This window comes from Tenrec ecaudatus, chromosome 6, assembly GCF_050624435.1.
Source record: "Tenrec ecaudatus isolate mTenEca1 chromosome 6, mTenEca1.hap1, whole genome shotgun sequence".
Classification (NCBI taxonomy): Eukaryota; Metazoa; Chordata; class Mammalia; order Afrosoricida; family Tenrecidae; genus Tenrec; species Tenrec ecaudatus.
The window spans coordinates 86,861,758-86,886,366 of NC_134535.1; the positions used below are offsets into that span (position 1 = coordinate 86,861,758).

At 41.1% G+C, this 24,609-nt stretch overlaps 1 protein-coding gene across 2 annotated transcripts in view; it reads left to right on the plus strand.

Moving 5' to 3' along the window:
• Positions 1 to 24,609, plus strand: part of SENP1 (SUMO specific peptidase 1) — a 47,345-nt gene that overhangs the window by 18,137 nt on the left and 4,599 nt on the right. For both annotated transcript variants that reach the window (XM_075551814.1, XM_075551813.1), the window contains exons 6-15: positions 1,839 to 2,010; positions 4,472 to 4,575; positions 4,658 to 4,944; positions 6,344 to 6,398; positions 10,886 to 10,924; positions 11,692 to 11,776; positions 12,009 to 12,158; positions 13,822 to 13,953; positions 21,023 to 21,226; positions 22,061 to 22,140. In XM_075551814.1, coding sequence (XP_075407929.1) covers positions 1,839 to 2,010; positions 4,472 to 4,575; positions 4,658 to 4,944; positions 6,344 to 6,398; positions 10,886 to 10,924; positions 11,692 to 11,776; positions 12,009 to 12,158; positions 13,822 to 13,953; positions 21,023 to 21,226; positions 22,061 to 22,140 — 1,308 coding nt within the window. The remainder of the gene's footprint in view (positions 1 to 1,838; positions 2,011 to 4,471; positions 4,576 to 4,657; positions 4,945 to 6,343; positions 6,399 to 10,885; positions 10,925 to 11,691; positions 11,777 to 12,008; positions 12,159 to 13,821; positions 13,954 to 21,022; positions 21,227 to 22,060; positions 22,141 to 24,609) is intronic.

A 24,609-nucleotide genomic window follows, 5' to 3' on the forward strand; every position in this document is an offset into this window, starting at 1 on the left:
AACTAGAAAAAAACTCAACGTTGCTACGTATTGATAGATCAGCTAGAGCACAAAGAGCAAACTTTAATGTATTGCCTTTGAGATGAAGCCGGCTTTTTATTTCATGGAAATGCTTTTTCTTACTGGTTAAGGTACAAATAATATCAAGAAAGAAAGAAAATCAAAGTTCTCCTTCAAAGGAGGTCAATCAGTGTTGAGCCTGGAGAAGCAGCAGAGTACTGCGTGCTAGCCGTCTGAATGACTGAAGGGAGCCCTCTGCTGGTCTTTTTAATAACTTTGAAATGCAGTCTAAAACCCACATGGAGAGGCATCAACTTTCTTCAACTTTACATAGCTAACCTTAATTTCCAAAGGAGCTCGGGGTTGGGGTGAGTTGGGGAGCCAGTTTAAAATCTACATGCACTACTAGCAAAATCAGATAGCTTTTACGGTTTTCATGTATATGTGCGTAGGCTGTACCCCCCAAACCCACACTCAGTTATTGAACTTTTATTAGCTGGTATTGAAACTAACAAAATTGTTGAACCAGTTTTTTAAACTTTTATAGTGCAATATGTCTTTCTGAAGCAAACCAAAGGTAGATTTCTCATGGTTCTTGCCTGCTTGCAGCCTTTGAGGGGGTCTTTTTATACATTTGGATGTGTAATAGATGAAAAATAAACTAGATCCCAAATCCCTTCCAAAAAGAAGAAAAAAACAAAAACTGAGTCAAAGAAGGAAGAAAATGTAAAATTGATTGTGGTGATGACTGTACAACTCTTCTTAAGATGATCGAACTAAAATTTTTTTTAAAAGATGATTGAACTATTGAATTGTATGTTTCATTAATTATATGCCAATAAAACTACTGAAAGTTTTTTTTTAATTAAGAAAAAGAAAATAGATAAAAGCTCGGGAGTCAGGAGGATGCAGAGGTAGAAGACAAAATGCTGTGTTTGTTTCGTAGTCCTAAAACAGTTTTCTAAAGTAGACTAGTTTGATTATCGTTCTATCGTGCCACATGCCTTTGTGGTTCCTTACTGGAGGAATTCACAGCTTGTGAATCTCAGTAATGCGACGGCTTGTAGAGTTGTGCCACAGGGCTTCCGTGGCTGTTCTCTTGAGAAGGAGACTGCCACATCTTTCCCCCTGGAGGGGCCAGTGGGCTTGAACTGCATCTTGTTGGTTAGCAACTGAGACCTTAACCCCGTGCCATCAGGGCTCCTCAAGAGCTACAGCCCCACTCCTTACTGTGGCGCCCCGCTCCATCTCATAGGGACCCCATAAGCTCCAAATTCACTGCCAAACTCAGGAGTCAGTGCTGTGACATAGCAGCTCCCTATGGGTTTCTGAGACTGCAGCTGTTTATGGGAGTAGAAAACCTAGGCTTTCTGTGGATAGGCTGCTGGTGGTTTTGAACTCCCAAACATTTGAATTGCAATCCATTGCTTAACCACTACATCTCCAGGGCTCCTAAAGTGACACTGTGGGACAAAGTAAACCTGCTCCGTTGGGTTTCCAAGACTGTAAATCTTTACAGCAGCAGACAGCCTTGTCTTTCTCCCTCAGCGACGAGGGGCTTTGAACTTCCGGCACTTTAGCAGCCCAACGCTTATCTCGCGGCACCACCAGGGTTCATTATGTAATATTAACTATTAAAAAATTACATCGCTTAGTAATCTAAAGATCTCTGAAACCACGGAGCCAGATGCATAACCCATATGAACTAAGTGACATCATTTCTTATATATTCTCCTTGCATGGAGCATATTTCATTGTTTATTTTTGTTATTTTTCTGAAAGTGAAAATAATAGATTTATCTCACTTGCTGTTCTTAATCTTTTCTCACTCTTTAAAGTGGATTATCAAACACTTTCATGGGGAAGTCAAACCATCACTGCCATGTATCTGCATATGAAAAGTCTTTTCCGATTAAGCCTCTCCCAAGTCCATCTTGGGGTGGTTCCTGTCGTCGAAACCTTTTGAGCCCCAAGAAAACTCAGAGGCGACATGTTAGCACAGCAGAAGAGGTAAGAAAACTGCCCCTAAGGCTCCTGAAAACTAGGATCTTTCACTTTGTTAACCTCTAATTTTATGTGCTCATTAACTATCCATTTACTTAGTTCTTCCTGTGAATTTTTTACTTACATTTCTTGAGTGTGTTCATCTGCTCGGGAGGAACGAAAGAGGTGTTTTAGCAGAACTTCATTTTTTCCTTAGGGTCCTCTGTATGATATCAGACTGTACATATCTTTCGGTATTGCCTGAGCGGCTTCTCATACGTAAAACGATCTCCTCTCCTTAGTGGCCCTTTCGAGACTCTTGCTTCCTTTTGTAAATCTATTAACTGGATTTGATAAATACCTGCCCCTGCTCCTTAACTAGGAATAATTTTTACTCAATATAAAAGAAAAATGAAGATCCTGTTAATTTACATATTTTAGTTATCTGGAGTAAGGTCTTTTAGCTCGTATGCTTTACTAGTAGAGGAAAAGAAAATCCTGAGAATGCAATACAGTGCATAAATTGCACAATATGAAGTATGATTGTACCTGTTTCAGATTTATTGTGTATAGTCATTAATTCTGGACTGGCTGCTATGGAGCTGTACATGAATGATAACATGTGTTAGAATTTACAGTGTGTTTCACAGTTGGTTACTGCGTTCGGTCATCCTCGTATTTGGAAAGTAAAGATCAGTGATGATACCCTAGAAAGGCTGAGAGGGCATGCTCCTCCTCTCAACTGCTTGGTGCTTCTCCCTTTCCCTTACTTCGCCGGCCGAATAACCAGATAACCTCCCAGAGAGCCCTCCGGCCCGGCCCTTCGGCTGGTCCCTGCAACCGCCACACCAGTTTCCTTTCTTCCTGCAGTGCAGAGATGCTAGGGATTGAGTGTGCCCTATGAAGCCATCACTGCCGTGTGTCCGCATAGGAGAAATCTTTCCCTTTTAAGCCTGTCCCAAGTCCATCTTGGAGTGGTTCATGTCCTCGAAACCTTTTGAGCCCCAGGAAATTTTACCTGAGTTCTTGTATTTCTTTCACACTTTTTATTGTGAATCAAGTGGACATTTAAATATCAAGTAATCATTTTTGCATTCAATAACTTAAACAGCTACAATGGCTTGCCTGTCTCCTGCCCCTCTCATTTTTCCCCATCTCCCTCTTACAGTATATTCCCCATCTCTACAGTTAACACCTGTATACCTTTTAGTCTATTGCTTCTCCTTCCCTCTCCCCTTCCCACCCCTCCTACAACAGTGGCCGTACACAATTGTTTGTACTAGTATTTGTCCAGTTCTGCTGGTCTAACTCTTAAGTCCATCCATGTCATCAGATGTTTCTCAGTTTCATTGTTGCTCTTTAGCAGTGTGTAGTATGTGCTTGTGAGTATGTACCAAAGTTGCTTTATCCATTCTTCCTTCGATGAGTACTTAAGTTATTTCTATCTTCTTGCGATTATGAATAGTGCTGCGATGAATATGGATGTGCATATAGCTGTTTGTGCTATATTCTTTATTTCCTAGAGCATAGGTTCCCAAACTTATTTGGCCTATTTACCCCTTTTCAGTAATAGAATTTCTCATTGTCGCCTAGCAATTAAAAACTTTTGTACTATCACCCATAATCCAGGATGAAATGTAGGTATCTGCTTTTATAGCGCCCCCCCCCTAGTTCAAGTGCCCCGCAAGGGGCAGTATTGCCCGCTGTAGGAAACATTGCTACGTATTTGGTATATGGGAGTATAACAAATAGTGCTATTGCTGAGTCTTGATACTTCTGTTCCCATGCTTTTCACGGTGGCTCTGCTGCTTTACAGCATGAGGGTCCAGTCTCCCTGTACCCTCCCTAGCATTTGCTGTCAGCTCATTTGAACTTTGCTTTCCGGTGGGCTGGTATCTCATTGTTGTTTTGACTTACATCTCTTAGATGGCTAGTATTTTTTATGTTTGGTGGCTGCCTTAATGTCTTCTTAGGTAAACTATTCATGCCTTCGGCCCATTTTTAAAATGGGTGCTTTGGTCTGGCTTGTTTTGGGGTCCATATTTTTATGTTAGGTTACCTACGTCTCTCATTGATCTTGATTTGTCTGGGTACTTCCTTCTGCTTTGTCTTATGTGTGTCAGGAATCATGGAATTTGTTGTAATCCTGAATTCCAGCAAATGTTTATTTCTTGAACTTTCTATTATGTGACTCAAAAGTGATGGTCTGCTGACCTTTTGTTTTCCTGTCCTGTGTACTGTTATTTACATGTGTGCTTCATAGTTTTTCAAAATATATGACTTGATATGTCTGTTACTCCACCTCTCGTTATATATGTTTTGTTATGCTGCATAGTTCTCTAGATTAATTTTAATATACAGTAATTCTTATATCTCTCCAAGACACTATTAGGACTTTGACTAAACATTGAGGAGTTTAGATGCTGCTTTGGAAAATACTTGCCTCGTTGTATATGTTTAAGCTTTGTTTTTTTCCCCCCATTTTTAGACTATTCAAGAAGAAGAAAAAGAGATTTACAGACAGCTGCTACAGATGGTCACAGGGAAGCAGTTTTCAGTAGCCAAACCCACAACACATTTTCCTTTATATCTGTAAGTCACAGAAACATATTTCAAATGAATTTAGCTCTACAGTTTGTTACTTGACTTTGACACTAGGTTCTTCTCTTGGTAGGTCTCGATGTCTTAGTTCCACTAAGAATACTTTGAAAGAGCCACCGTTAAAAAATGGAAATTCTTATGCAACTCAGATCATTGGTTCAGATACTTCATCATCTGGATCAGCGAGCATTTCAACTACCCAGGAACAGCTATCCCACAGTCTGTATCCCCTATCATCATATACCCCAGAAGTTGCTTCATTTGGATCCAAAGATTCAGAGCCTCCCCATCAACCCAACCAGCACCACTCACTTCTGCATCAGTCAGATAATTTACCAGCTTCAAATACACAATCTGAAGGTAAAAATGGTCTCAGAAATGCGCTTTTGATCCTGATAGCCGCTTACCTGTGTTTTCTGTTCATGTAAATTCCAGGCAAGATTGTAATACATGAAAAACTTAACATATAAGATAACTTAGACATACATAACTCAACAAATCAGGCCAAAAGTAGACTAAGTATATAAATAGCTCACATATTTTCTTATATAAAGATGCAAATGATTTGATGCAACATTTTATTTAAAAATTTGATTGTCAGAGTACATTTAGCCAAGTTACTTCAGCATTTGTTCTACTTCTAGTACTGAAAATTACATAGTCTCAAATTCCAGACATGGAAAATCAAGTAAGCAATGCAGCATAAGTGCAAACTACGTGATGCTTATTAAATATGCATAGAATGGCTGTCAGCTAGTTTTGGAAACAGTTCTTTCCCAGCTTTCAGCTAACCATCATTCTGTTTCTTAGAAGTACTCCATGAAGGATTGGCCACGATGGGTTTTCGTTTCTGTAGTTGTCGCCTTCCTTAGTTGGGTAGAGATTATGTGTGTAGTTATGGGACGTAACTAAATACAACTTTTAGATTGGATGGTTAGACTTGAGGGATCTTTTGACAGATGGAATGCTAGTCTTGGAGCTCCTTTCTGCTTCCTCGGCTTGTTTGATTTTTTAATCCTTTCTGGGAAATTCTTAATTGAATGCTAAAGTTTTTGCTTATAAATCATTGTAAATTCAGGTATATTCATGAAGATGTGTATTAAATTTTGTCAGGTGATTTACAAACTGCCATTTAATAAAACAAAACAAAAACACTCTTAGCCGTTGATGATCAAATGCTTAGATATAGCCAGACTGAAACAGATGCACTAACTAGATAATGTGGCTTAGTTGTTTCCTATATAATTTCCTAAGTATTTTAAAGGAGGTTCTAATCAGTTCTTTAGAAGGACATGGTTCCTGCTTTTGAGTATTTAATGCAAAAAAAGTAGGGAAATAAAACTTACTCTTTAAAGACTCTATTGTTTCTCCTATAGTTCTATTATTTTCACTCCTCTCTAAGATCTTAGTGAATTTCATAGTAGTTTATGAACTAAAGTTTTAAAAGAAATCTTGGTGTGTTCTTAATTCCTAGGAACAGGAGGAGGAAACAGAGTAAGCATGACTCCAAAGCAGATGCTAAAGAACAAGTATAGTGATTGCCTTAGTTGTGAGTGAGGCAAGCTCTTCACTCAGGCTTACTTGTGGTCTCTGGAAATGGACCTACCTCCTATCTCTTCCATCTCATCTTTATTTTTGCATGCTACCTTATTTTTGTGGAATACACTATAATAAAGTGTGGACCCTTGAACTGTAGACATCTAGAAAGTACGATTGTGAAATTTTATTAATAATGAAATGCCCTTGTTTCTTTGTTTAGAGTCAGACTCTGTCATTTTACTCAAAGTGAATGACTCCTCGGCTCCTGCTCTCAGGTAAACTTTGGAAAAAACTCTTTCTTAATGTATTGCTTGCTTTCTCCTTAATCAGACTCTCTTTAAAACCACTAAGCATTACATAACATAAAAAGAAAACTGTCGTGATTTAGATAGTTAGCATGTGTTGCCTGGCATTTTAATGATTTCCTAATTGGCCTCCTTTGCTGCCCCCTCCATTTTGTTCTTCATTCTACATCCCTTCTTCTACATTATCCTTTGCCCTTTGCCCATGCTGTAGTCAGTCATCCTTCTTTTCCTGAAGCACCTTCAAGGGCAACTTAACGGAAATCGAGTCAAGCCCAAGCTCCATAGAATGGCATGCAAAGCACTGTAATTCATCTCATTTCCTATTACGCATTTTTTTCTTTCACATCTTTTCCTAAGGGCCTCCTGTGCGTATGCACTAGAATATACAACATCAGTCAACAACATGTCAGCGGTCAGAGGGAACTACATTCTAGTTGAGGGAGGGGTGAGGCACCAAAAAATAGACATATATATTCCAGGTGAGTGATGTGTTGGATAGAAAAAAGAGAGCGAAGAGATGGGTGAGGGGGCAAGTCTCAGATCAGATGACATTTGAGCAGAGGCCTGATGAGGTAAGGAAGAGAGCCTGGTGGACATTTGGGACTCCTGTGTCTTTCTCCGCTAGGCTACTTTCAGTCTGGAAGTCTGATGGTCACTCATGAATATTGTTCCTTCTGGTGGATTGCCCTCCCCACTGTGGCTTGTTCATCTGACAGTAGACTCCTTATTCTGTAGTCGCAATTCAGATGACATCTTCTAGGATCACGTACTTCTCCCTGGTAATTCAGTAGCTTGTCTCTGCCACATAGGGCTGTTAGAATGTTCACGTCAATTCAGAAGCCTGGGGATAATGAAATGCTCTCTAGGCCTTAGTTCCCTAACTTCTTCTTCGCTCCTGTTTGCAGTCTGAACTCTACATTCAAACAACAAATAATCTTTGTTAGATTTCTCCAGGAGACTTTGCAGCTGAAACTTGATTTTTTTTTTTTTCTATAGTATTTAGAGTCAGCCCTGAGTTTAGTTCTTGGGTTTTCCAGGATTTAAGTAATTTTGGACAGGTTGCCCTTATAAATCTCAGGTTTTTATCCACAAAATACCAGTATTAATAGTTTAGTTGTAAAGATTTAACTTAGACTAGTGGAAATGTTTTACATTTACAAGTGGGTGAAGGAAACGGCATGAAATCCTTTCTCCTTTGACTTTAGTAGAGAGAAAGAGAGTACAGTTTTACATCAGCCCAAGACTGATTGTCAGAATGCAAAGGGTCAGACATACCTCCACCCTGCATCTTTTTTTTTCCTTTCCCCTGCATCTTTCTTACCCTCTTCTGACACCCAGACTATCCCATAGCTCTCTACTTCAATCATTTGTTGCAGTGGCCACATTGAACTTATAGACAGATAATACTCAGGATTATGGGGTTTATCAGGAAAGCTAGCAGGTTACAAAATGTTGAGGATGCAGTAATGTGTTTCACCAAAGTCTTAGCCATGCTAGTAGGCACGCTTTTCTTTGATCCTTGTCCTCTTAGCTGCGTGGCCCCTTGGCCTCTGCCTTGTTACATGAACAGGGAAGCCCTCTGCTCTGCCTCATGGTCTCGGTGCTCTTCTCTCTTCTGCCCCGGGGTCTGTGTGCTCCGACCCCTGGTATCTCTCTGCCATGTCAGACAGGAATTTTGAATATGCCCTTCTTTCTTCATGGTCACAGGGTTTCCCTGATCTCTGCTTCTGAGATGGCTCTCTGAGGCCCACAGGAATGGCAAACTGGCCAGTTCCCCCTATGAATGTTTCATACACTCTATTTGTAGAGTCCCACCCAATCATTTATTTGGAGTTATGAAGACAAGGATAGAGAGCCATGTGTCAGCAATTGCACTTCACCATAGTAGGTATGCTTTCTAGGAAGAAGTTGATCTCAACTTAAGAGTGCTCTCATTTCCATAATGGTTCTTTTTGATGTCACTCTTTTTTTATTGTTACTGTTTTATTGGGGGGGCTCTTAAAAATCAATCCCTCATGCAGTTGTATTAATCGTACTTGTACATATGTTGCCACCAATATTTCCAAAACATTTTCTTTCTACTTGAGCTGAAGTTACCCTTTCTTCGATGGAGGATTCCTCTTGGTGATGACTGAAGAATGAGATGGAAAGAGAGATGCCTTTTTGCATATGGGACGTTGAGTAATGCTGTTTGTGAAGTTGGAGTCTGCTCTCTAATACTTGTTTGGTTGGCTCTCTCCCAGACTCAACTGCCAACAAGTTGATTCCAACTAATATTGACGCTACCTAGATTGTAAATCGTTATGCAAGCAAACAGACTCATCTTTCTCCTATGGTGTATCTGATGTGTTTGAACTGCCAACCTTGCGGTTAGCAGCCCAACACCTAATCCCCAGCACCACCAAGGCTTTTTAAACTGCCATCACTGCCTCACAATTACATTCTAACAAAGACGACTTGCCTTTATTTCCCAAAATATTCCTTGCCATCGTTCCTCTGTGCTTTTGTTCATTTCAATCCTCCTGTCTGGAATTCCTCTTCTCTTAGGTCCATTTGCTTTTCACAATCTGATGCAAGTGTTCTTTTTTCTCAGAGGCTTTCTGACATCTCTAGATAATATCTGTCCTTCCATCCAGTCCTCCTTGCCCTGTACCTTGTTAGTTATTAATGTGGTACAGTGCTCACCATAGTACCCGACATGCTTAGTGATTGGTGTATAAATCTGCGAAATGAGTTAATTTCCTAACGAGTCTGACATGCTCTGTGAAGTAGCCAGTAGGCCTTTTTGTTTAACACCATGGTCTAGTGGAAGGTCCTGTGCAGCAGTAGAAAAGCATGCTTTCGAAATGGCTCTCAAGACAAATTATCTTCAGAACCTGAAATAACTTCCTCTTACGCAGTATATTGAAGTTTAAATCATATGGGAATTGGAAAGATGTTTCATTTGTAAACAGCATAATTTTACATGGAGAGCACTGTGTCTAAGTAAATATAACTTACAGTATTCTTACCATCTCTCTCAATTATATGAGAAATAATGTGCGATGCTTTTGGAGAAGCAATTCTTCCTGAATTTTGCTTTCCTAAGCCAGTTGCTACATGGATTCATTGAAGATAAGTGCTTGCGGCCCACCTCTCCCCACCTTACACGCACGCGCACACACGATTCCTGTAGTTAACAAGTATCGACTGTCTTCTCTGCCAATTATTGTTTAGGTGCCCAGCGAAAAACAGATTTTTTTTTATATTCTGTTAAGGGAAGCAGGCAAATTTTGAGTAACCATGGTCCATTACGGTGCCATCTGGGTGGTTCCTGTCACATCTTTATACAAGAGAGCTTCAAAAGTCTGTGGGAAACTTTCCTTATCTTTTAGTTCCATTTTTCCACAAACTCTTTGAAGTTTTATATGTATAATAATATGTCTTCAGGTTCACTTGTTTTTAGTATCGTGCTAAATCATCTACAAAGTGCTTAGGTCTCAGTCCTCTAACCTCTCAGCTACGTATGTAAGATTGTTGAGGCTTACCTGAGAGGGACTTCACTCACTGTATTTTACAAATCTAGAAAACTAATCAGGAAGAACTCCAGAAGCTCTGGGTCTTGTAACTCCTCAGTTGATGCCTTATGTGCTTGTTTGATGTGACTGGAAGTATTCACTCTTTCAATAATTTGAGCGATTCCTTAGGAATTTGCGAAGAGATAAAGTTTGAGAAGGACATGAGGTCCTAGAACAGTTTTAGCATGCTTGGGACTGCTAAGCATTATCCACTTGTGATATTAGTAGATCCTCTGCTTTGGTTTGACTCATTAGCCATTAGATATGGGCCAGTCTTTGACCCTGGCACTCAGCTGCTAATTGAAAGGTTGGTGATTGGAACCCACTGTCTGCTCTGTAGGAGAAAAGAGCTGATGATCTCTGTGCATAGTTTAGAGCCTTAGGAGCACTGTGAAAAGGTTCCGTAAGTTGGAAATAACACAGCAGCAGGAGGTTTTCATTCTGTGAATAGGGTTTTTCTGTCTCTACTCTTGATTTGGGTGAATATACTTTGAATCAAGTAACTTGACAGGTTGTTCAAGAACCTGTAAGATTTTATTAACTCTGAAAAATCTGTACATTGCCACCATTTGGAAAGAGTAATGTTCTAGTGTTAATACGTTGCCTTGGTAAGTGATGTGCTCTGTCACGCAATGCTTGTTTCAGGCAAGGAGGGAACTTTGCCAAACCTAATTTCTTCACTGAACTTTGGGTCATCTTTTAACTAATATATATGCAAATGACTCGTTTGTATTCCGTTACATCCCAGTTAAAATTACGTTAACTTGGGACCTTCTGCTTATTTCAAACCTGTGAGGCACTCTTAGAAGCAGTTTAAATGAGTGACTTTGTTGGTGAGGGTGTGTGTGTTTTCTCATAAGCCTTCTGTTGATGGGCCACGTTTTTCTTTTCTCACCCTAGTCCTACCTTTTTCCAGGCAGAGCTGTGGATCAAAGAATTGTAAGTTACTTATTTTTGCTGTCATTTTTCTTTCTCAGTCACTTCATTTTCACTTTGGAAAAAAAAATGAAATAATTAGCGAATCACCTTGCTTATTTTTAGTCATTGGAACTATCTCTACTTTGAAGTTATTGGGTTTTTTAAATCTTCTTGGTGACATTAGATCTTTGACAATCATTCAGCCAAATTAAAATGGAAAAATATCTCAAAGTATTATAAAGAAGTAAAAATAGAGGTCCCTTTTTATTGTTAGTAAAATTAATGTGAGTAATTCCTAAGTTTGAGTTTGCAAAATAACTGAAAACTTTTGATCACTTAAAATTCAAGTTATCCACGTTTCTTCAATTAAAACAAAAAAAACCTCAGATTCTTTCATTTGGATCATAAATACAATGATATTCAGTTGTAACATAGTGTAGTGTCTTTTCCTTTGGCGTTCATTCTCATTTTTGGATTTCCAGATTGAGACTTCATTTTCTCCATAATCTTAGAAGAATGTTCAAAAGAGCACTGTATATTTATAAATATTCACAAAATATTATCTGTTGACATTTAGCAGCCAACTAGTATGTTTTATGTGAGGATAGTTTCAGCCAACACCATTTGGTTTTACTCTGTATTGAAATAGAAATGTGAGAATAAGCTAGGTACGGATTTTAAACTTTCTATGTGTCGGTTTTATAGTTAATTTTCACTGTGCCACCAGCATTGTACTTGATACTCAGAGGGTCGTTTACATTTCTGTCACTATTCTATTTATACCCTAGAACTAGTGTTTACGATTCTCGAGCACGGGAGAGATTGCGGCAGATTGAAGAGCAGAAAGCATTGGCCTTACAGCTTCAAAATCAGGTAAAAAACAAAACAGAACTGGGATAGGCTTATAAATAGCACATTCAAGTTGAAACTTTTTTGCAAAGTTATCTGAATTTTGGATCAAAGCTGTTGTAATTGCAAGATTGTATCCTAAACAGCATTGCATGATAAGTTATATATATTTTTTGTCTAGCCATTCAGTTCTAATTAGTTTACATAAGATAAATAGATTATTTCATCCCACTTATTCTGAAGTTCTGTCTTTCAGAGATTGCAGGAACATTCAGTACATGATTCCGTAGAACTGCATCTTCGTGTACCTCTTGAAAAGGAGATCCCTGTTACGATTGCCCAGGAAACAGAAAAGAGGAGTCATAAATTAATTGATAGTGAAGATGAATTTCCTGAAATAACACAGGTAATTTATTACTCTCAAGTCTGACACTAGCAAATGCTCTATTTAGAAAGAATACTTTGGACAGATTTCAGACATAAAATCAACAGCACTATGTGGCGCTTAAATCTATTACATATTCCTTTATTTGTATTGATAAAAGAATTATAGGTGACTTTTAGCTACTTCATTGAAAATTTGTGTTTCTTGTGTGCTCACCTCCCTGATATGATCGCTGAAGACAAGTGGGTGTATAAGCAAATGTGGCGAAGAAAGCTGATGGTGCCAGGCGATCAAAAGATATAGCGTATGAGGGTCTTAAAGGCTTGAAGGTAAACAAGCGGCCATCTAGCTGAGAAGCAACAAAGCCCACATGGAAGAAGCACACCAGCCTGTGCGATCACGAGGTGTTGAAGGGATCAGATATCAGGCATCAAAGAACAAAAAAATCATATCATAGTGAATGAGGTGGGGAGTGCGGAGTGGAGACCCAAAGCCCATTTGTAGGCCACTGGACATCCCCTTACAAAATGGTCTTGGGGAGGAGACGAGCCAGTCAGGGTGCGATGTAGCAGTGATGAAACATACAACTTTTCTCTAGTTCTTAAATGCTTCCTTCCTGCCCCGCTATCCTGATCTCAATTCTGCCTTACAAATCTGACTAGACCAGAGGACATACACTGGTACAGATAGGAACTGGAAACACGGGGATTCCAGGTAGATGATCCCTTCAGGACCAGTGGTGAGAGTGGCGATAGGGTGGGTTGGAAAGGGGGAACTGATTACAAGGATCTACATGTGACCTCCTCCCTGGGGGACGGACAACGGAGAAGAGCTTGGGTGAGGGGAAACGTCGGACAGAGCAAGATATGACAAAATAATAATTTATAAATTATCAAGGGTTCATGAGGGAGTGGGGAGCGGGGAGGAGGGGAAAAAATGAGCTGATGCCAGGGGCTTAGGTGGAGAGCAGATGTTCTGAGAATGATGAGGGCAATGAATGTACAAATGTACTTTACACAATTGATGTATGCATAAATTGTGATAAGTTGTATGAGCCCCTAATAAAACGATTAAAAAAAGGAAAATTTGTGTTTCATGTCCATTTTGACTTAATGCACATGTATAATAATTTGACATTAAATGGTTAGCTCAGGCTTACTATTAATTTTTTTAAGTTAAATGTGGTAAAAATCAATCATAGAAAAATTTAAATATATATATTGAAGTCTGTACATTTTAATATATACATCTCTTTGAGAAACTCATGAAACTGGTAAGCATAGCACATTTTCATAGTTATGCTTGATTTCCTATTTCTGTTTTTTAGTAAAACATTTGGACTAGAGGTAAAAAATATAAATTCTAATTAGCTCATCTCATGGACTTGATAGCAACAAGTTATTTCAGACTTTAGAAATAATAGCCAACAAAGATCCAAATGTGCTGAAAAAGAGAGAGGGAAAGATAAATGGATGATAATAATCAGGGAGACTACTTGGGTAAAGTTGAAATGCTAGTAGGAAGTGAGAGAGAGAGAGAGAGAGAGAGTGTGTGTGTGTGTGTGTGTGTGTGTGTGTCAGGGAGGGAGGGGTGGGGATATCTGGGACTGTATAGGGCTATGTGAGAAAAGCAGTTTTCTTGAAGCCATGTGTTTGATTTTTTTTTACACTTACTGGTTTCCTAGGAAATGGAGAAAGAGATAAAGAACGTATTTCGTAGTGGGAATCAGGATGAAGTTCTCAGTGAAGCATTCCGCTTGACTATTACCCGAAAGGATATTCAAACTCTGAACCATCTCAACTGGCTCAATGATGAGGTAATTTTGTACTCTGTTTTGTATGCAAATAGTTTAAGTGGTTGCAAAATGGAAACTAAATGAAGGTAGGAAGTACCATGTGATCCTGAGATAATCTGCTTCAGAATCCCTTCTCTCAGAGCTCTCCTTTGTCCTGAACAAGTATGCACGGTGTACGCTGGACAGATGCATTTTTAACAAGTGTCTTAGGTGACTTGTGAACCACAGAAACCTGGTGAGAAACTCTCTTGTGTAGAGTTGCTGTGAGTTGGAATGAACCTGATGGGTTTGGGCTTGCTCTGTCTCCACTACTTTTAGGTCATTGAACTTCTGAGAGAGAAACTTTCTTACATCATCGCCATGAATACTTTTTTTAACTGCCATTTTAAAATTACATTATTATTAAATATTTGATGTAGTCCGGGATGGATTGAGTATGCCCTCAATTCCCTTTATAAGTATATTTGATTGCACCATAATCTTTAAACTGATCTGCCCAATTTCTAAACCTGTTTTCTTTCAAAAGAATGTTTTCATGGCAAAAAATAGAAAGCTGATTTGGGTCTCTAGCTAAATACCACTAGACGCATCCCTGTCTAACCTTGGTGTACTCAGGCCTCACAGCTCTAGAGGAACTCAAGATGCGCAGTATAGTAAGTGTTAGGTATTGTAGGTACCCACTTCCTATTATTGTATACCTGGTGGCGTAGTGGTTGGCTTGCGATCCACGAGGCTGGCTGTTTGAAGCCAGCAGCTGCTCTGCAGAAGAAAGATGGACTTTCTACTCCCATAAACCGTTAAAATCTCGGAAAGTCAAACAGTAAGTTCTCCCGTGCCCTATAGGATTGCTATGAGTCGGCGTTGACGTGATGACTGGGTGTGGTTTGTGTTGGGAGTTCAGATAATACTTTATACAGCCAACGTAGTAATATGTAGCCAGATAATAACATACACAGCTAACACATTTTTATATTTACCTCATATTAAGCATGATAGGCTATAGTTTTATTATTGTTATTTGATAGCTGAGAAAACCTGGCTGGCACAGATAAGGGTAAATAGATAAGGGAACCATCTTTTTGTCTTGTAGTTAACTTTCTTCAGGGTCAGCTGAACTGGCCCTGCACTCTTTGTCTTTGATTTATTTTTAAGATGTAAGCATCCAAAGCTCATCGTTCCCAGAAAAATGTCTTTGACCAAGAACAGTAGGGAAGGCACAGCTAGGTAGTCTTGTTTTAGAAGAAAGCACCCTTATTTCTTGGGATTCTGGAGTGTAACATGAGAACATAGGCTCAAATGATAGGAGGAAGAAAGAGCTCACTGGATCCGAGGGTGAAGTGAAAATGAAGGACAGGCAAAAGCTCTCCGTAATCAGGTGTTTCTGATTTTGAGACCTTCATCTCTAGCTTCCTGCCCTTCCTTTGGCGTGTCATTGTTGAAGGGAGTGTTCAGTTATTGCAGCCTTTCTTGTACAGTATGTGACACTTCTTCCTAGGGGGCAGCAGTGAGTAGGAGAGGAGCTGGATTCTTGTTATTTGGTGTAGCGGTTACCTCAACGACACCTAACAAAGGCAGCATTCATCAGGACAGGTTTTCCATTCCCTGGCCCATTAGAGGCTGGGTTTTTACAAGCAAAGTTAGTGGGAATTACATTATTTAGAGGAGGTAAGTAAAAGGAAAGACTCTTTGTCTACTTTATCCTTGCCACACATACCTGTAACTTTATAGGGAGTGCTTGCCTTTTCAAGTTCAGAGTAATGCTGACGTTGAGAGCAGGTGCCAATTCACATGCTCATCATGATGACTTGAAATGGTTTTTAAAGCACCATTTTTAAAGTACCACTTTTCTAAAGCTTTCACAGTATTTCCCTTGAGAAACTAATGTTCTGATGGTGTATTACTATGAACCCTTGGGTATGGGTACCCAGTTAAAAACAGATTTAAACCCAGCCATATCAGTGGTCACATCAGATGCATAGATCTAAACTAGCACTATCCAATAGAAATGTGAGCTACATTTGCGATTTTAAACTTTCTAGTAGTCACATTAAGAAAAGCAAAGAAACAGTTGGAATGAATTTTAATAGTATATTTTGCCCAATATAGCCAGTATTGGTCATTTCTGTATATAATCGATTTTAAAATATTGCGATATCTTACCTTTTTAATACAAAAACAAAAACAGTTACTAGTGAGTGGCCTCTGGCTCATGGTGAGACCCATGATGGGCCAAAGGGTTTTCAGTGACTACTTTTTAAAAATCATACAAGTAAGTAGTTTAATCTTATTTAAAAATTATACAATCATCACCACAGTAAATTTTTCAATAACTGTGTTTTTAAAAAAAAGTTGCCGGCCAACTTTTGTCAGGCATTTCTTCTAAGAAGCTTCTGGGTGAACTTGAGCCTCTAAGCTTTTGGTTAGCTGCTGAGTGCATTAGCCTTTCGCACCACCCAGAGCCTGCAATTGGTAGGGTAAATTGATTTTTAAAAAAATCAGTCGGTACCTAGAAGCCTTGAGTAGGCTCAGTGGGCCTGACCCTCCGTGCTAGTGTGGTCGGTCAGGGAAGGCTGTCTTGTCAGCTCCCTGTGGAATGACAGGAGGACTGGAGCATCTTCTCTTGTTGTTCTTTTCAGGACTCATCTTTAGTCTCTTTATTCTGATTCCTTGCCATTTTTCAATTTGAATTGAAAAGGTAGTAAGCAGATTTACCTTCTTGTTGGGGCTATTTTTAAGCCTATATTAATTATTCCTGATTGTTTCTAAAATGGAAAGACATTGGACTGTTTGAATACTGCATTTCTAACTTTATCAGCCAGGGAAAGGCCATTTAAAAAGACTTATTGCAAATATTGAGGGTAGTGGTAGATGGAATTTTGACATAAAACCCAAATGGCAGACTGTGGACTCAGTTATTTGTAAACCACCTCTCTGAAAGGAAAGAGATGCCGTCCAGCTAGTCAGCATCATGAAAACTATGGGTCAGACAGACAAGGAATTCTTACTTAATCGATAGTGAGAAACGCAAACTAAGGGCTATACTAAGGTCACATGATTTTCATTGCAGATTAAGGATCTGGGACAAAGGAATACATCACTCTTGCCTGGCATTGAAACCTCCCGAATCCAAATCTCTGGAAATGGGCAATTGGCAGTGGTCATAGCATAATATTAAGTGTGTTTTTAAAGAGTAGTTAGAACTGAGGGACGCTCAGGAAAGCAGTGAAGCCACCTGCAGAACGTTAAGTACACCTGGAAAACCCCAGCCAAGGGGATTGATTGTCCGTGGGGAGTAAAAGCCCATTGTCAGGATAAGACAAAGTGAGATAAACTAGTCACAAATATGAGCGGTCTGCTGTATGTTCTGCACAGGTACACATGGATTCAAAGACCAGAGTGGAAAGTGTAGTCTTTTTTACATGTCTTGGTGGCTTCTATGTCATTTTTTGCTTACCACTTTGAAATGTTTTTTAATAAAACCAGCCCTGAAAAACCTGGGAGTTAGCAGGGCCAATTGGAATGTGTTAATTACAGGTGTCATTTTCTGACTCCATTGAAATAGATATTGCAGACCTATTTTTAATCTAAAACTGTAGCGGTGATTCTAATAAGTTGGTACCTAAATTTGTGTTGGAGAAGAAAATATGGTCACAGTGGTGGCTCTTTGCACGTAGAGCATCCCTGACACTTGCCTGCTTGGAGTCTGCATCACAAGGTCAGATTTCAGATTCAAAGAACCTTTTGACTCCTGTTCACGTGCTCCTGTGTGGTAAGTCAGTTGGGTTTTGTGGTTGGTGGGTAAATGTAATTGAAACACGAAAACGGGGAGGTGAGGTGAACATTTAGAAAGGCGAAATGGGAAACACTTTTCTCTGCCTGACAGTTGTTGTAGCCGCCTCTGCTTAGCAGCACTGTCAAGCCTGGGACGTTTTTACGCAGATTGGGAGGGCTCAGAGAGTAAACGCAGGGAGGGTTCAAAGTGCAGGCTTGACTGTTAGCAACCGTTTTACTGCGAAGGGCACGGCAGAGCAGAACTGCGGCCAGCGCACTGGGCCAGAAGGAAGATAGAAATAGCAACGGTCATTGTGCCGGGGGGCGACATCCAGGAAAGGATGGAGTCCTCAGTGGAGACATTGGAGGCGCTTCTTCCAGCCCCAGCCTGGCAGCTCTTCAAACAGAATTACAACGGAGCATGACACTAGAAACGGCTCCCCTCCTTCCCCAGCCAGCGCTGCATAGACAAGCAGGCGCTCGTGGCCATGGCTGTGGAGGCAGCAGGAGCCACAGCAAGCAGATGGGGGCAGCGCGGGCCCAGGATGGGTGACGATTGGACCGGTATTGGCAGTTAGCCCTTGGATACTCTTGCAAACAGTAGGGCCAGGCCTGGTCTCCTACTTTCATCCCTATTTCAAAGGGAATTCAGGACCTGCCGGAACTCCGAGAGTCTGACGTAGAGAAAGGACATTTGCCGCGTGGGGAGGAACCCTTTTCCTTACAAAAATAGAAGCAGATGCTTCTCTTCCATCTTGAGCACTGTGATCCCGTCGCTCATTTCTTTGGCCCTTCATCTTCAGTACTCCTCTCTGAGATGCCATGTAGGGTTCTGTTTGTTCTCTAATTGTGAAGGATTTTATATGTATATGGTTGCATCTTGGTTGAACGATGCCAGTTTCCTCATTTGTCAGAGGTAATAGCTGAAAACTGAGGTGAGGAACTTGGTGAGCTGAAAACTGAGGTGAGGAACTGAGTTCTCCCTCAGATGTCATGCTCCTTAATGGGAAGGACCATCGAGGCCACCAGGCTGCTCTTACCTGGATGCAGAGGAAATGCACACCATTAAATTGACCTTCAAAGTGCTGACTTTGGAGGAGGTCATTTCCTCCTTTGTGGAGAAGGCTTGGTAGGGGGTTCCCAGGGAGAACAGACAACACTGTTCCTGATAACTAGGTCGTCTCTGTTTTGTTCAGCATTGTTGGTCTTTTGTTTTATAATTCTCAAGGTGGAGGTGGGGCGAGGGGTGTGTGTGTGTGTGTGTGTGTGTGTGTGTGTGTGTAATTTCAGGTTGTCTTAAGTCAATCTAAATTTCACTGGTCTCAGGAACGCTTTCCTCCTGAAAGCATAGTACGACAGGACACCTACATATTTGGATTTTGAGTCCTTGTTGCTTGTTATTACATATATACTGTCTGTGCGTGTAGAAGGTCTGGCTTACTGTGAGCTGGATTGAAGGGGTTCACTTCTGAAGACGGCGGATAATGTGGGTAGAATGCCAGATGAATCAACCCCCTCTTGCTGGTTTTCTCTGACCAGAAAATGTAGTTTGCAGTGTAGAAACGTGCCCTTCTGGGTAGATCCGACTGCATTGTGGCTCCCTTCACAAGACTGAGAGACATTCTCTCGTAAACAACAAACAAAAAAACCCTCCTAGATACTGAGTCAATTACGACTCATAGCAACCCTCCTATAGAGCAGAGTAGACTGGCCCTTTCAGTTTCCAAGACCATAGATCTTTCACAAGAGCAGAACTGCTCATCTTTCTCCTGTGGAATGGCTGGTGAGTTCAACTAGCTGGCCTTGAGATGAGCAACCCAGTCTGTAAGCCTCCATGCTACTTGGGCTGCTCCGTGGCCTCCCACAGCACTGTTACACTCCAGGGCAGAGCCAGACTGGGAACAGATTTCAGACATCGAGACTGTACACAGTTCTAATTGTTTCTTGATCCATTTTCATTTAAAATGGCTGAGCTCTTACGAGCTGTGGAGCATGACACTAGACAGTATTAGCTACAGCCAGTCTTCTGGGCTTGTTGGGCATACTGTACTGCTCAGTCTTCAGAACTGCAGGCTTAGAACAGTGTCTCCCTTGAGTCCTAGCCTCCTCCCCCTCCGAGTTCTGCCTCATCGTGCGTGTGGTTTCCCCACCGTTGCCTGGACATCCTCATCTATAGGCCCTTTCTGTGGTCCAGACCATGCTCTGGTGTGTTCCTGGCAGTGCTCCCTACTGCCTGCCCAGTATGTAGTTGCCTACTGTTGGGCAGTAGCTCACTGCTCTGGCATCCGGGTGTGTAAATATTTGTCAAAGGACAGGGGCGTTTTCCCATTCCCCAAAAAGCATTCTGAAAAATGTGCCTGTTTTCTTAGTCATATTTCCAAGTTGTGGATCAGTTAGCCCATTCATTCCTTGCAGTCGGCAGACACTGGCCTCGCCTCAGCTGGCCACATAAAGTAAGTATGCAGCAACTTCCGGCACAGAAACCTTCAAGCTTCAGTACCAAGAGCCCTGGACCTAAAGGAACCATGGTGATAGAGTCAGATTAGAGGAGACCGCTGTTTCACTTAGTAACAGAAAGAACCTTAACACTGCCCTCTCAAGATGTCTCCGTGCCTGTCACGCACAATAGTGACGGCGTCAGTGGAGTTGATAAAGACAGGAAAGCGGAACCTGGGGTTCCGGGAGAGAACGTTCCTCTTGTCTGTGACATTACGTCACCTCTCCTGTGGTATCGGCTCTGATGTTGCATCCGCATCTGCCTCTATAAGCGTCACAGTGCTGAGCACTGCCACGTTTGGTTTTCTAGTGCCGTGGATGGCTTTATCCTGAGCCACGGCTCTGTCCCTTGAATCTGCGTGAGGCCAGAAGAGTTTGCCTCTGCCCGGTGCTTTGTTAGGTTACACAGGAGGCATTAGCCGTGGTGCAGAGTGTTCTATCTTTGTACAAAGCCAAGTGACCTCCTACACATGAGGACTGAACTCCTGGTCTTTGTGTAATTCACAGCAGGCTCGAACAGACGGAGCTCCAGGTCTGTTGCTCACCCAGTCCTAGTGGACTGAAGTGGCAGCTGGTGTGCCTGATCAAGCTGCTTGCACACTCGCTTACCAGCTTTTCCTCTTCGTGTCCACTTTTTAAAACACCTCACCCCTCTTGTAGTCAGAATTGTGACTAAGGCTCCTTGGCATGTGAATTGTACTTGAATCGAATGAGAAGTAGTAACGAGTTCTTCACATCAACAGTTTCTCCACCACCCCCCCTTATATAATACAGCTCTATGGAAAGGCCTGAGTATTCTAATATGTAACATTTCTTCACACAGATCATCAATTTCTACATGAACATGCTGATGGAGCGAAGTAAAGAAACAGGATTGCCAACTGTGCATGCGTTCAACACCTTTTTCTTCACTAAGTTAAAAACGGCTGGCTACCAGGCGGTGAAACGTTGGACAAAAAAAGTGGATGTGTTTTCAGTTGATATTCTTCTGGTTCCCATTCACCTGGGAGTGCACTGGTGTTTAGCTGTGAGTACCGCTCTCACAGCTGACCACCTTGAAACGAAGTACATGTAGCTGTGCAAGAAAAGGGGAGTGAGTGGGCGTTCTGCAGCTTCACTGCAGAGTTAGAGAAAGTAATGGTGTGCAGCAGTAGGGTAAATAAAAGTTGGAAAATACCAACGGACTTCGTGTCAAGTGGGGGCGGTCCTTGGACTTGGGAGGAAGTGGTGGAATTTCCTTTTCTGGCAGACTGTGAAAGGGAGTCAAAGCAGTGTCGAGGCAAGGAGGCATGGGGAGAGAAAGAGACTGTCAACTCGCTTCCATGGCTCTTCCTTTCTGCCTCACTATGACTTGTGTGCTCGGCATTGTGTTATTTGTTATGGCTCCGAAAACAAAGATGTTAGCTTAATGTTACTGTAAAAGCACAAAAGTTATTTTACAGTCTGTTTTGAATTACATTTGAGAAAGGCATATCCCAAAGGAAATTCTCAAGGTAAAGGAAAAAAAAACTGGCATCTGCATACCATCTTTCTGAACCAAATGGAGATGATGTCCGTTGACTTAGACTTTGTGAAGGGCGTGTCGTTTCTTCACTGCTGCGCCCCTTGCGGGTGTTCAGTCTGAGCTCTGTCCAGCCCTCCGGATGACCGACTGAGCGCTTGCCATAGTTCTCGTGACCATCCCATTTGTCTTCTCTGCAGATTCACATGGTACATTGCAAACTAGCAGTCCAGTTTGTCATGATTTCCCAGGAAATCTGGCAAAATACTTCAAGTATCAGGGAAGGGAACCACTGAGAAATTACCCCCCACACTCCTTTTTTTTCCTACTTTATAAACACTTTTTTTTCCTTATTTCCAGGTTGTGGACTTTAGAAAGAAAAATATCATCTATTATGACTCTATGGGCGGTATAAACAATGAAGCCTGCAAGATTCTCTTGTAAGTAGAGAGTTCAGGATGGGTTTGGTGTGAAGCATACAAGGGGTACCCCCCCAAAAAAAAAAATCCACTCTGCTAGGTAGAGCTTTCATAGTACACATTTTTCCCACTAGGTGAGCATCGACCAACTCGCTCTTAGCGTACCCAATGGCATTGCTTGGGAAGGTTCTGGTCATAATGAATATTTTTGTAAAAGCAATTTTGCTTGAACCTCATTTTTTTGTGATGGCCAATTTAGAAGACCAGTATGCGGCTGTGAAATTTTGTTTCCTGCTTAGAAAAAAATGCTGCCGAAAATATTGTGATGTTGAACACAGCTTACAAGGAGACCGCTATGGGAAAAAACTCAAGTGTACGAGTGTTTTCTTGTTTCAGAAAAGGTGAATTGTCAATTGAAGACAAACCTCGGATGAAAATGTCGACTCGTAGTGCATCTAGAGGCTGTTGCACCAGTTCAGACTGTTCATCAAGCCTTCTGTCTAGGGGTTCTGAAAAGACTGCACAGCAGCATATGACAAAAAAGGCCTGATTTGTGGCAGATGGGACTTGTTTTGCTACAACAATGCACCTGCTCTTGGAGCCATGTCATTGCACCACTTGTTTGGTTTTTAATCATTTTATTTGGGGCACGTACTGTTCTTATCACAATCCATACATGCGTCCATTGTGTCAAGCACATGTGTACATTTTGTTGCCATCATCATTCTCAAAACATTTGCCTTCTACTTGAGCCCTTAATACCAGCTGCTCATTTTCCCCCTCTCTCCCCATTCTCCCTACCTCATGAACCCTTCATCATTCATATATTATTATTAATTTGTCATATGTTACACTGTCCGACATCTCCCCCTGCCCTCTTCTCTGCTGTCTATTCCCCAGGGAGGAGGCTATGTGTAGATTCTTGTATTTGGTTCCCCCTTTCTATCCCACCCTCCCTCCATGCTTCAGGCATCGCCACTCTCACCACTGGTCCTGAAGGAGTCATCTGTCCTGGATTCCCTGTGTTTTCCGTTGCTATCTGTACCTATGTACATCCTCTGGTCTAGCCAGATTTGTAAGGTAGAATTGAGATCATGATAATTGGGGGTAGCAAGCATTTAAGAACTAGGGGAAAGTTTTATGTTTCATTGTTGCTGCCCTGCACCCTGACTGGCTCATCTCCTCCCCAGGACCCTTCAGTAAGGGGGTGTCCGGTTAGCTACCGATGGGCTTTGAGTCTCCACTCTGCACTCACCCACATTTACAATGATTTTTTTTGTTGTTGTTCTTTGATGCTTGATACCTGATCCCTTCGATAGCTCGTGGTCACACAGGCTGGTGTGTTTCTTCCATGTGGGCTTTGTTGCTTCTGAGCTAGATGGCCGCTTGTCTACCTTCAAGCCTTTAAGACCTCAGACGCTATATCTTTTGATAGCTGGGCACCATCAGCTTTCTTCACCATATTTGCTTATGCACACATTTTCTTCAGCAATCGTGCCGGGAAGGTGTGCATCCTGGAATGCCAACTTAATAGAACAATGTGTTCTTGCATTGAGTAAGTGCTTGAGTGGAGGCCCAATGTCCATCTGCATTGCACCAATTTTGGGCAAGAAACAACATGCCTCTCTTGCCCCACGGATCTCACCCACCTGACCTTACTCCATACAATTTCTTTTGAAGGGAGAGCAATTTGACGAGGTAGAAGAGGTGAAAAAAACAAGGGAGGTGCTGTCAGCCACCAAACAGATGAGTTTGAAAATGTTTCCAAGCATGGAGTTGCAGCTTTGACAAGTGTGTTCACTGTAATGGCGAGTGCTTTGAAGGCGATGAGGTGGTTTTGTAAAAAAAAGTAAATACACAGCTTTGAAAACAAAATGCTGGGGAATAAAATGAGCTGATATCAAGGGCTCACACCAAGCAGAAAGCACATGTTTTGAGAATGATGATGGCAACAAATGTGAAAATGTGCTTGACACAATGGATGGATGTATGGATTGTAGTAAGAGTTGTACGAGCCCCCAATAAAATGATTAAATTAAAAATTAATTTTAAAAGAAAACAAAATGCTGTTTTTTAGGGGGTACTTCCTGGTAAGTTGTGGTTTTCCAACTATTAAACTCAATAGCTGAGATCCACAGGGACATGGTTGTTAAAAGGAAATCTTCATCTTAAGAAGGAATGGAGCTTTACTGCTGATGGCCGCCAACTTCTTAGATTGTTAAATAAAATAAATTCTAATAAAAAAAGAAGGAATGGATATTTAAATGTATTAAAGTAAAATATAATAATAATGCCAAAAATTTGAACATGTGGGGTCTATTACTATCACAGTACACATAAAGTGGAAAAATTATAATCATTTAATTCAAACTCGCCTAATTTTTTAGATGAAGAAACCAAGGCCCACAGAAGTGAGTTGATATCGTCAGACCCAGCTAGTTAGGGGCTCATCAGGGAACTAGAGTTTAGATCTCCCTATATACCTAAACT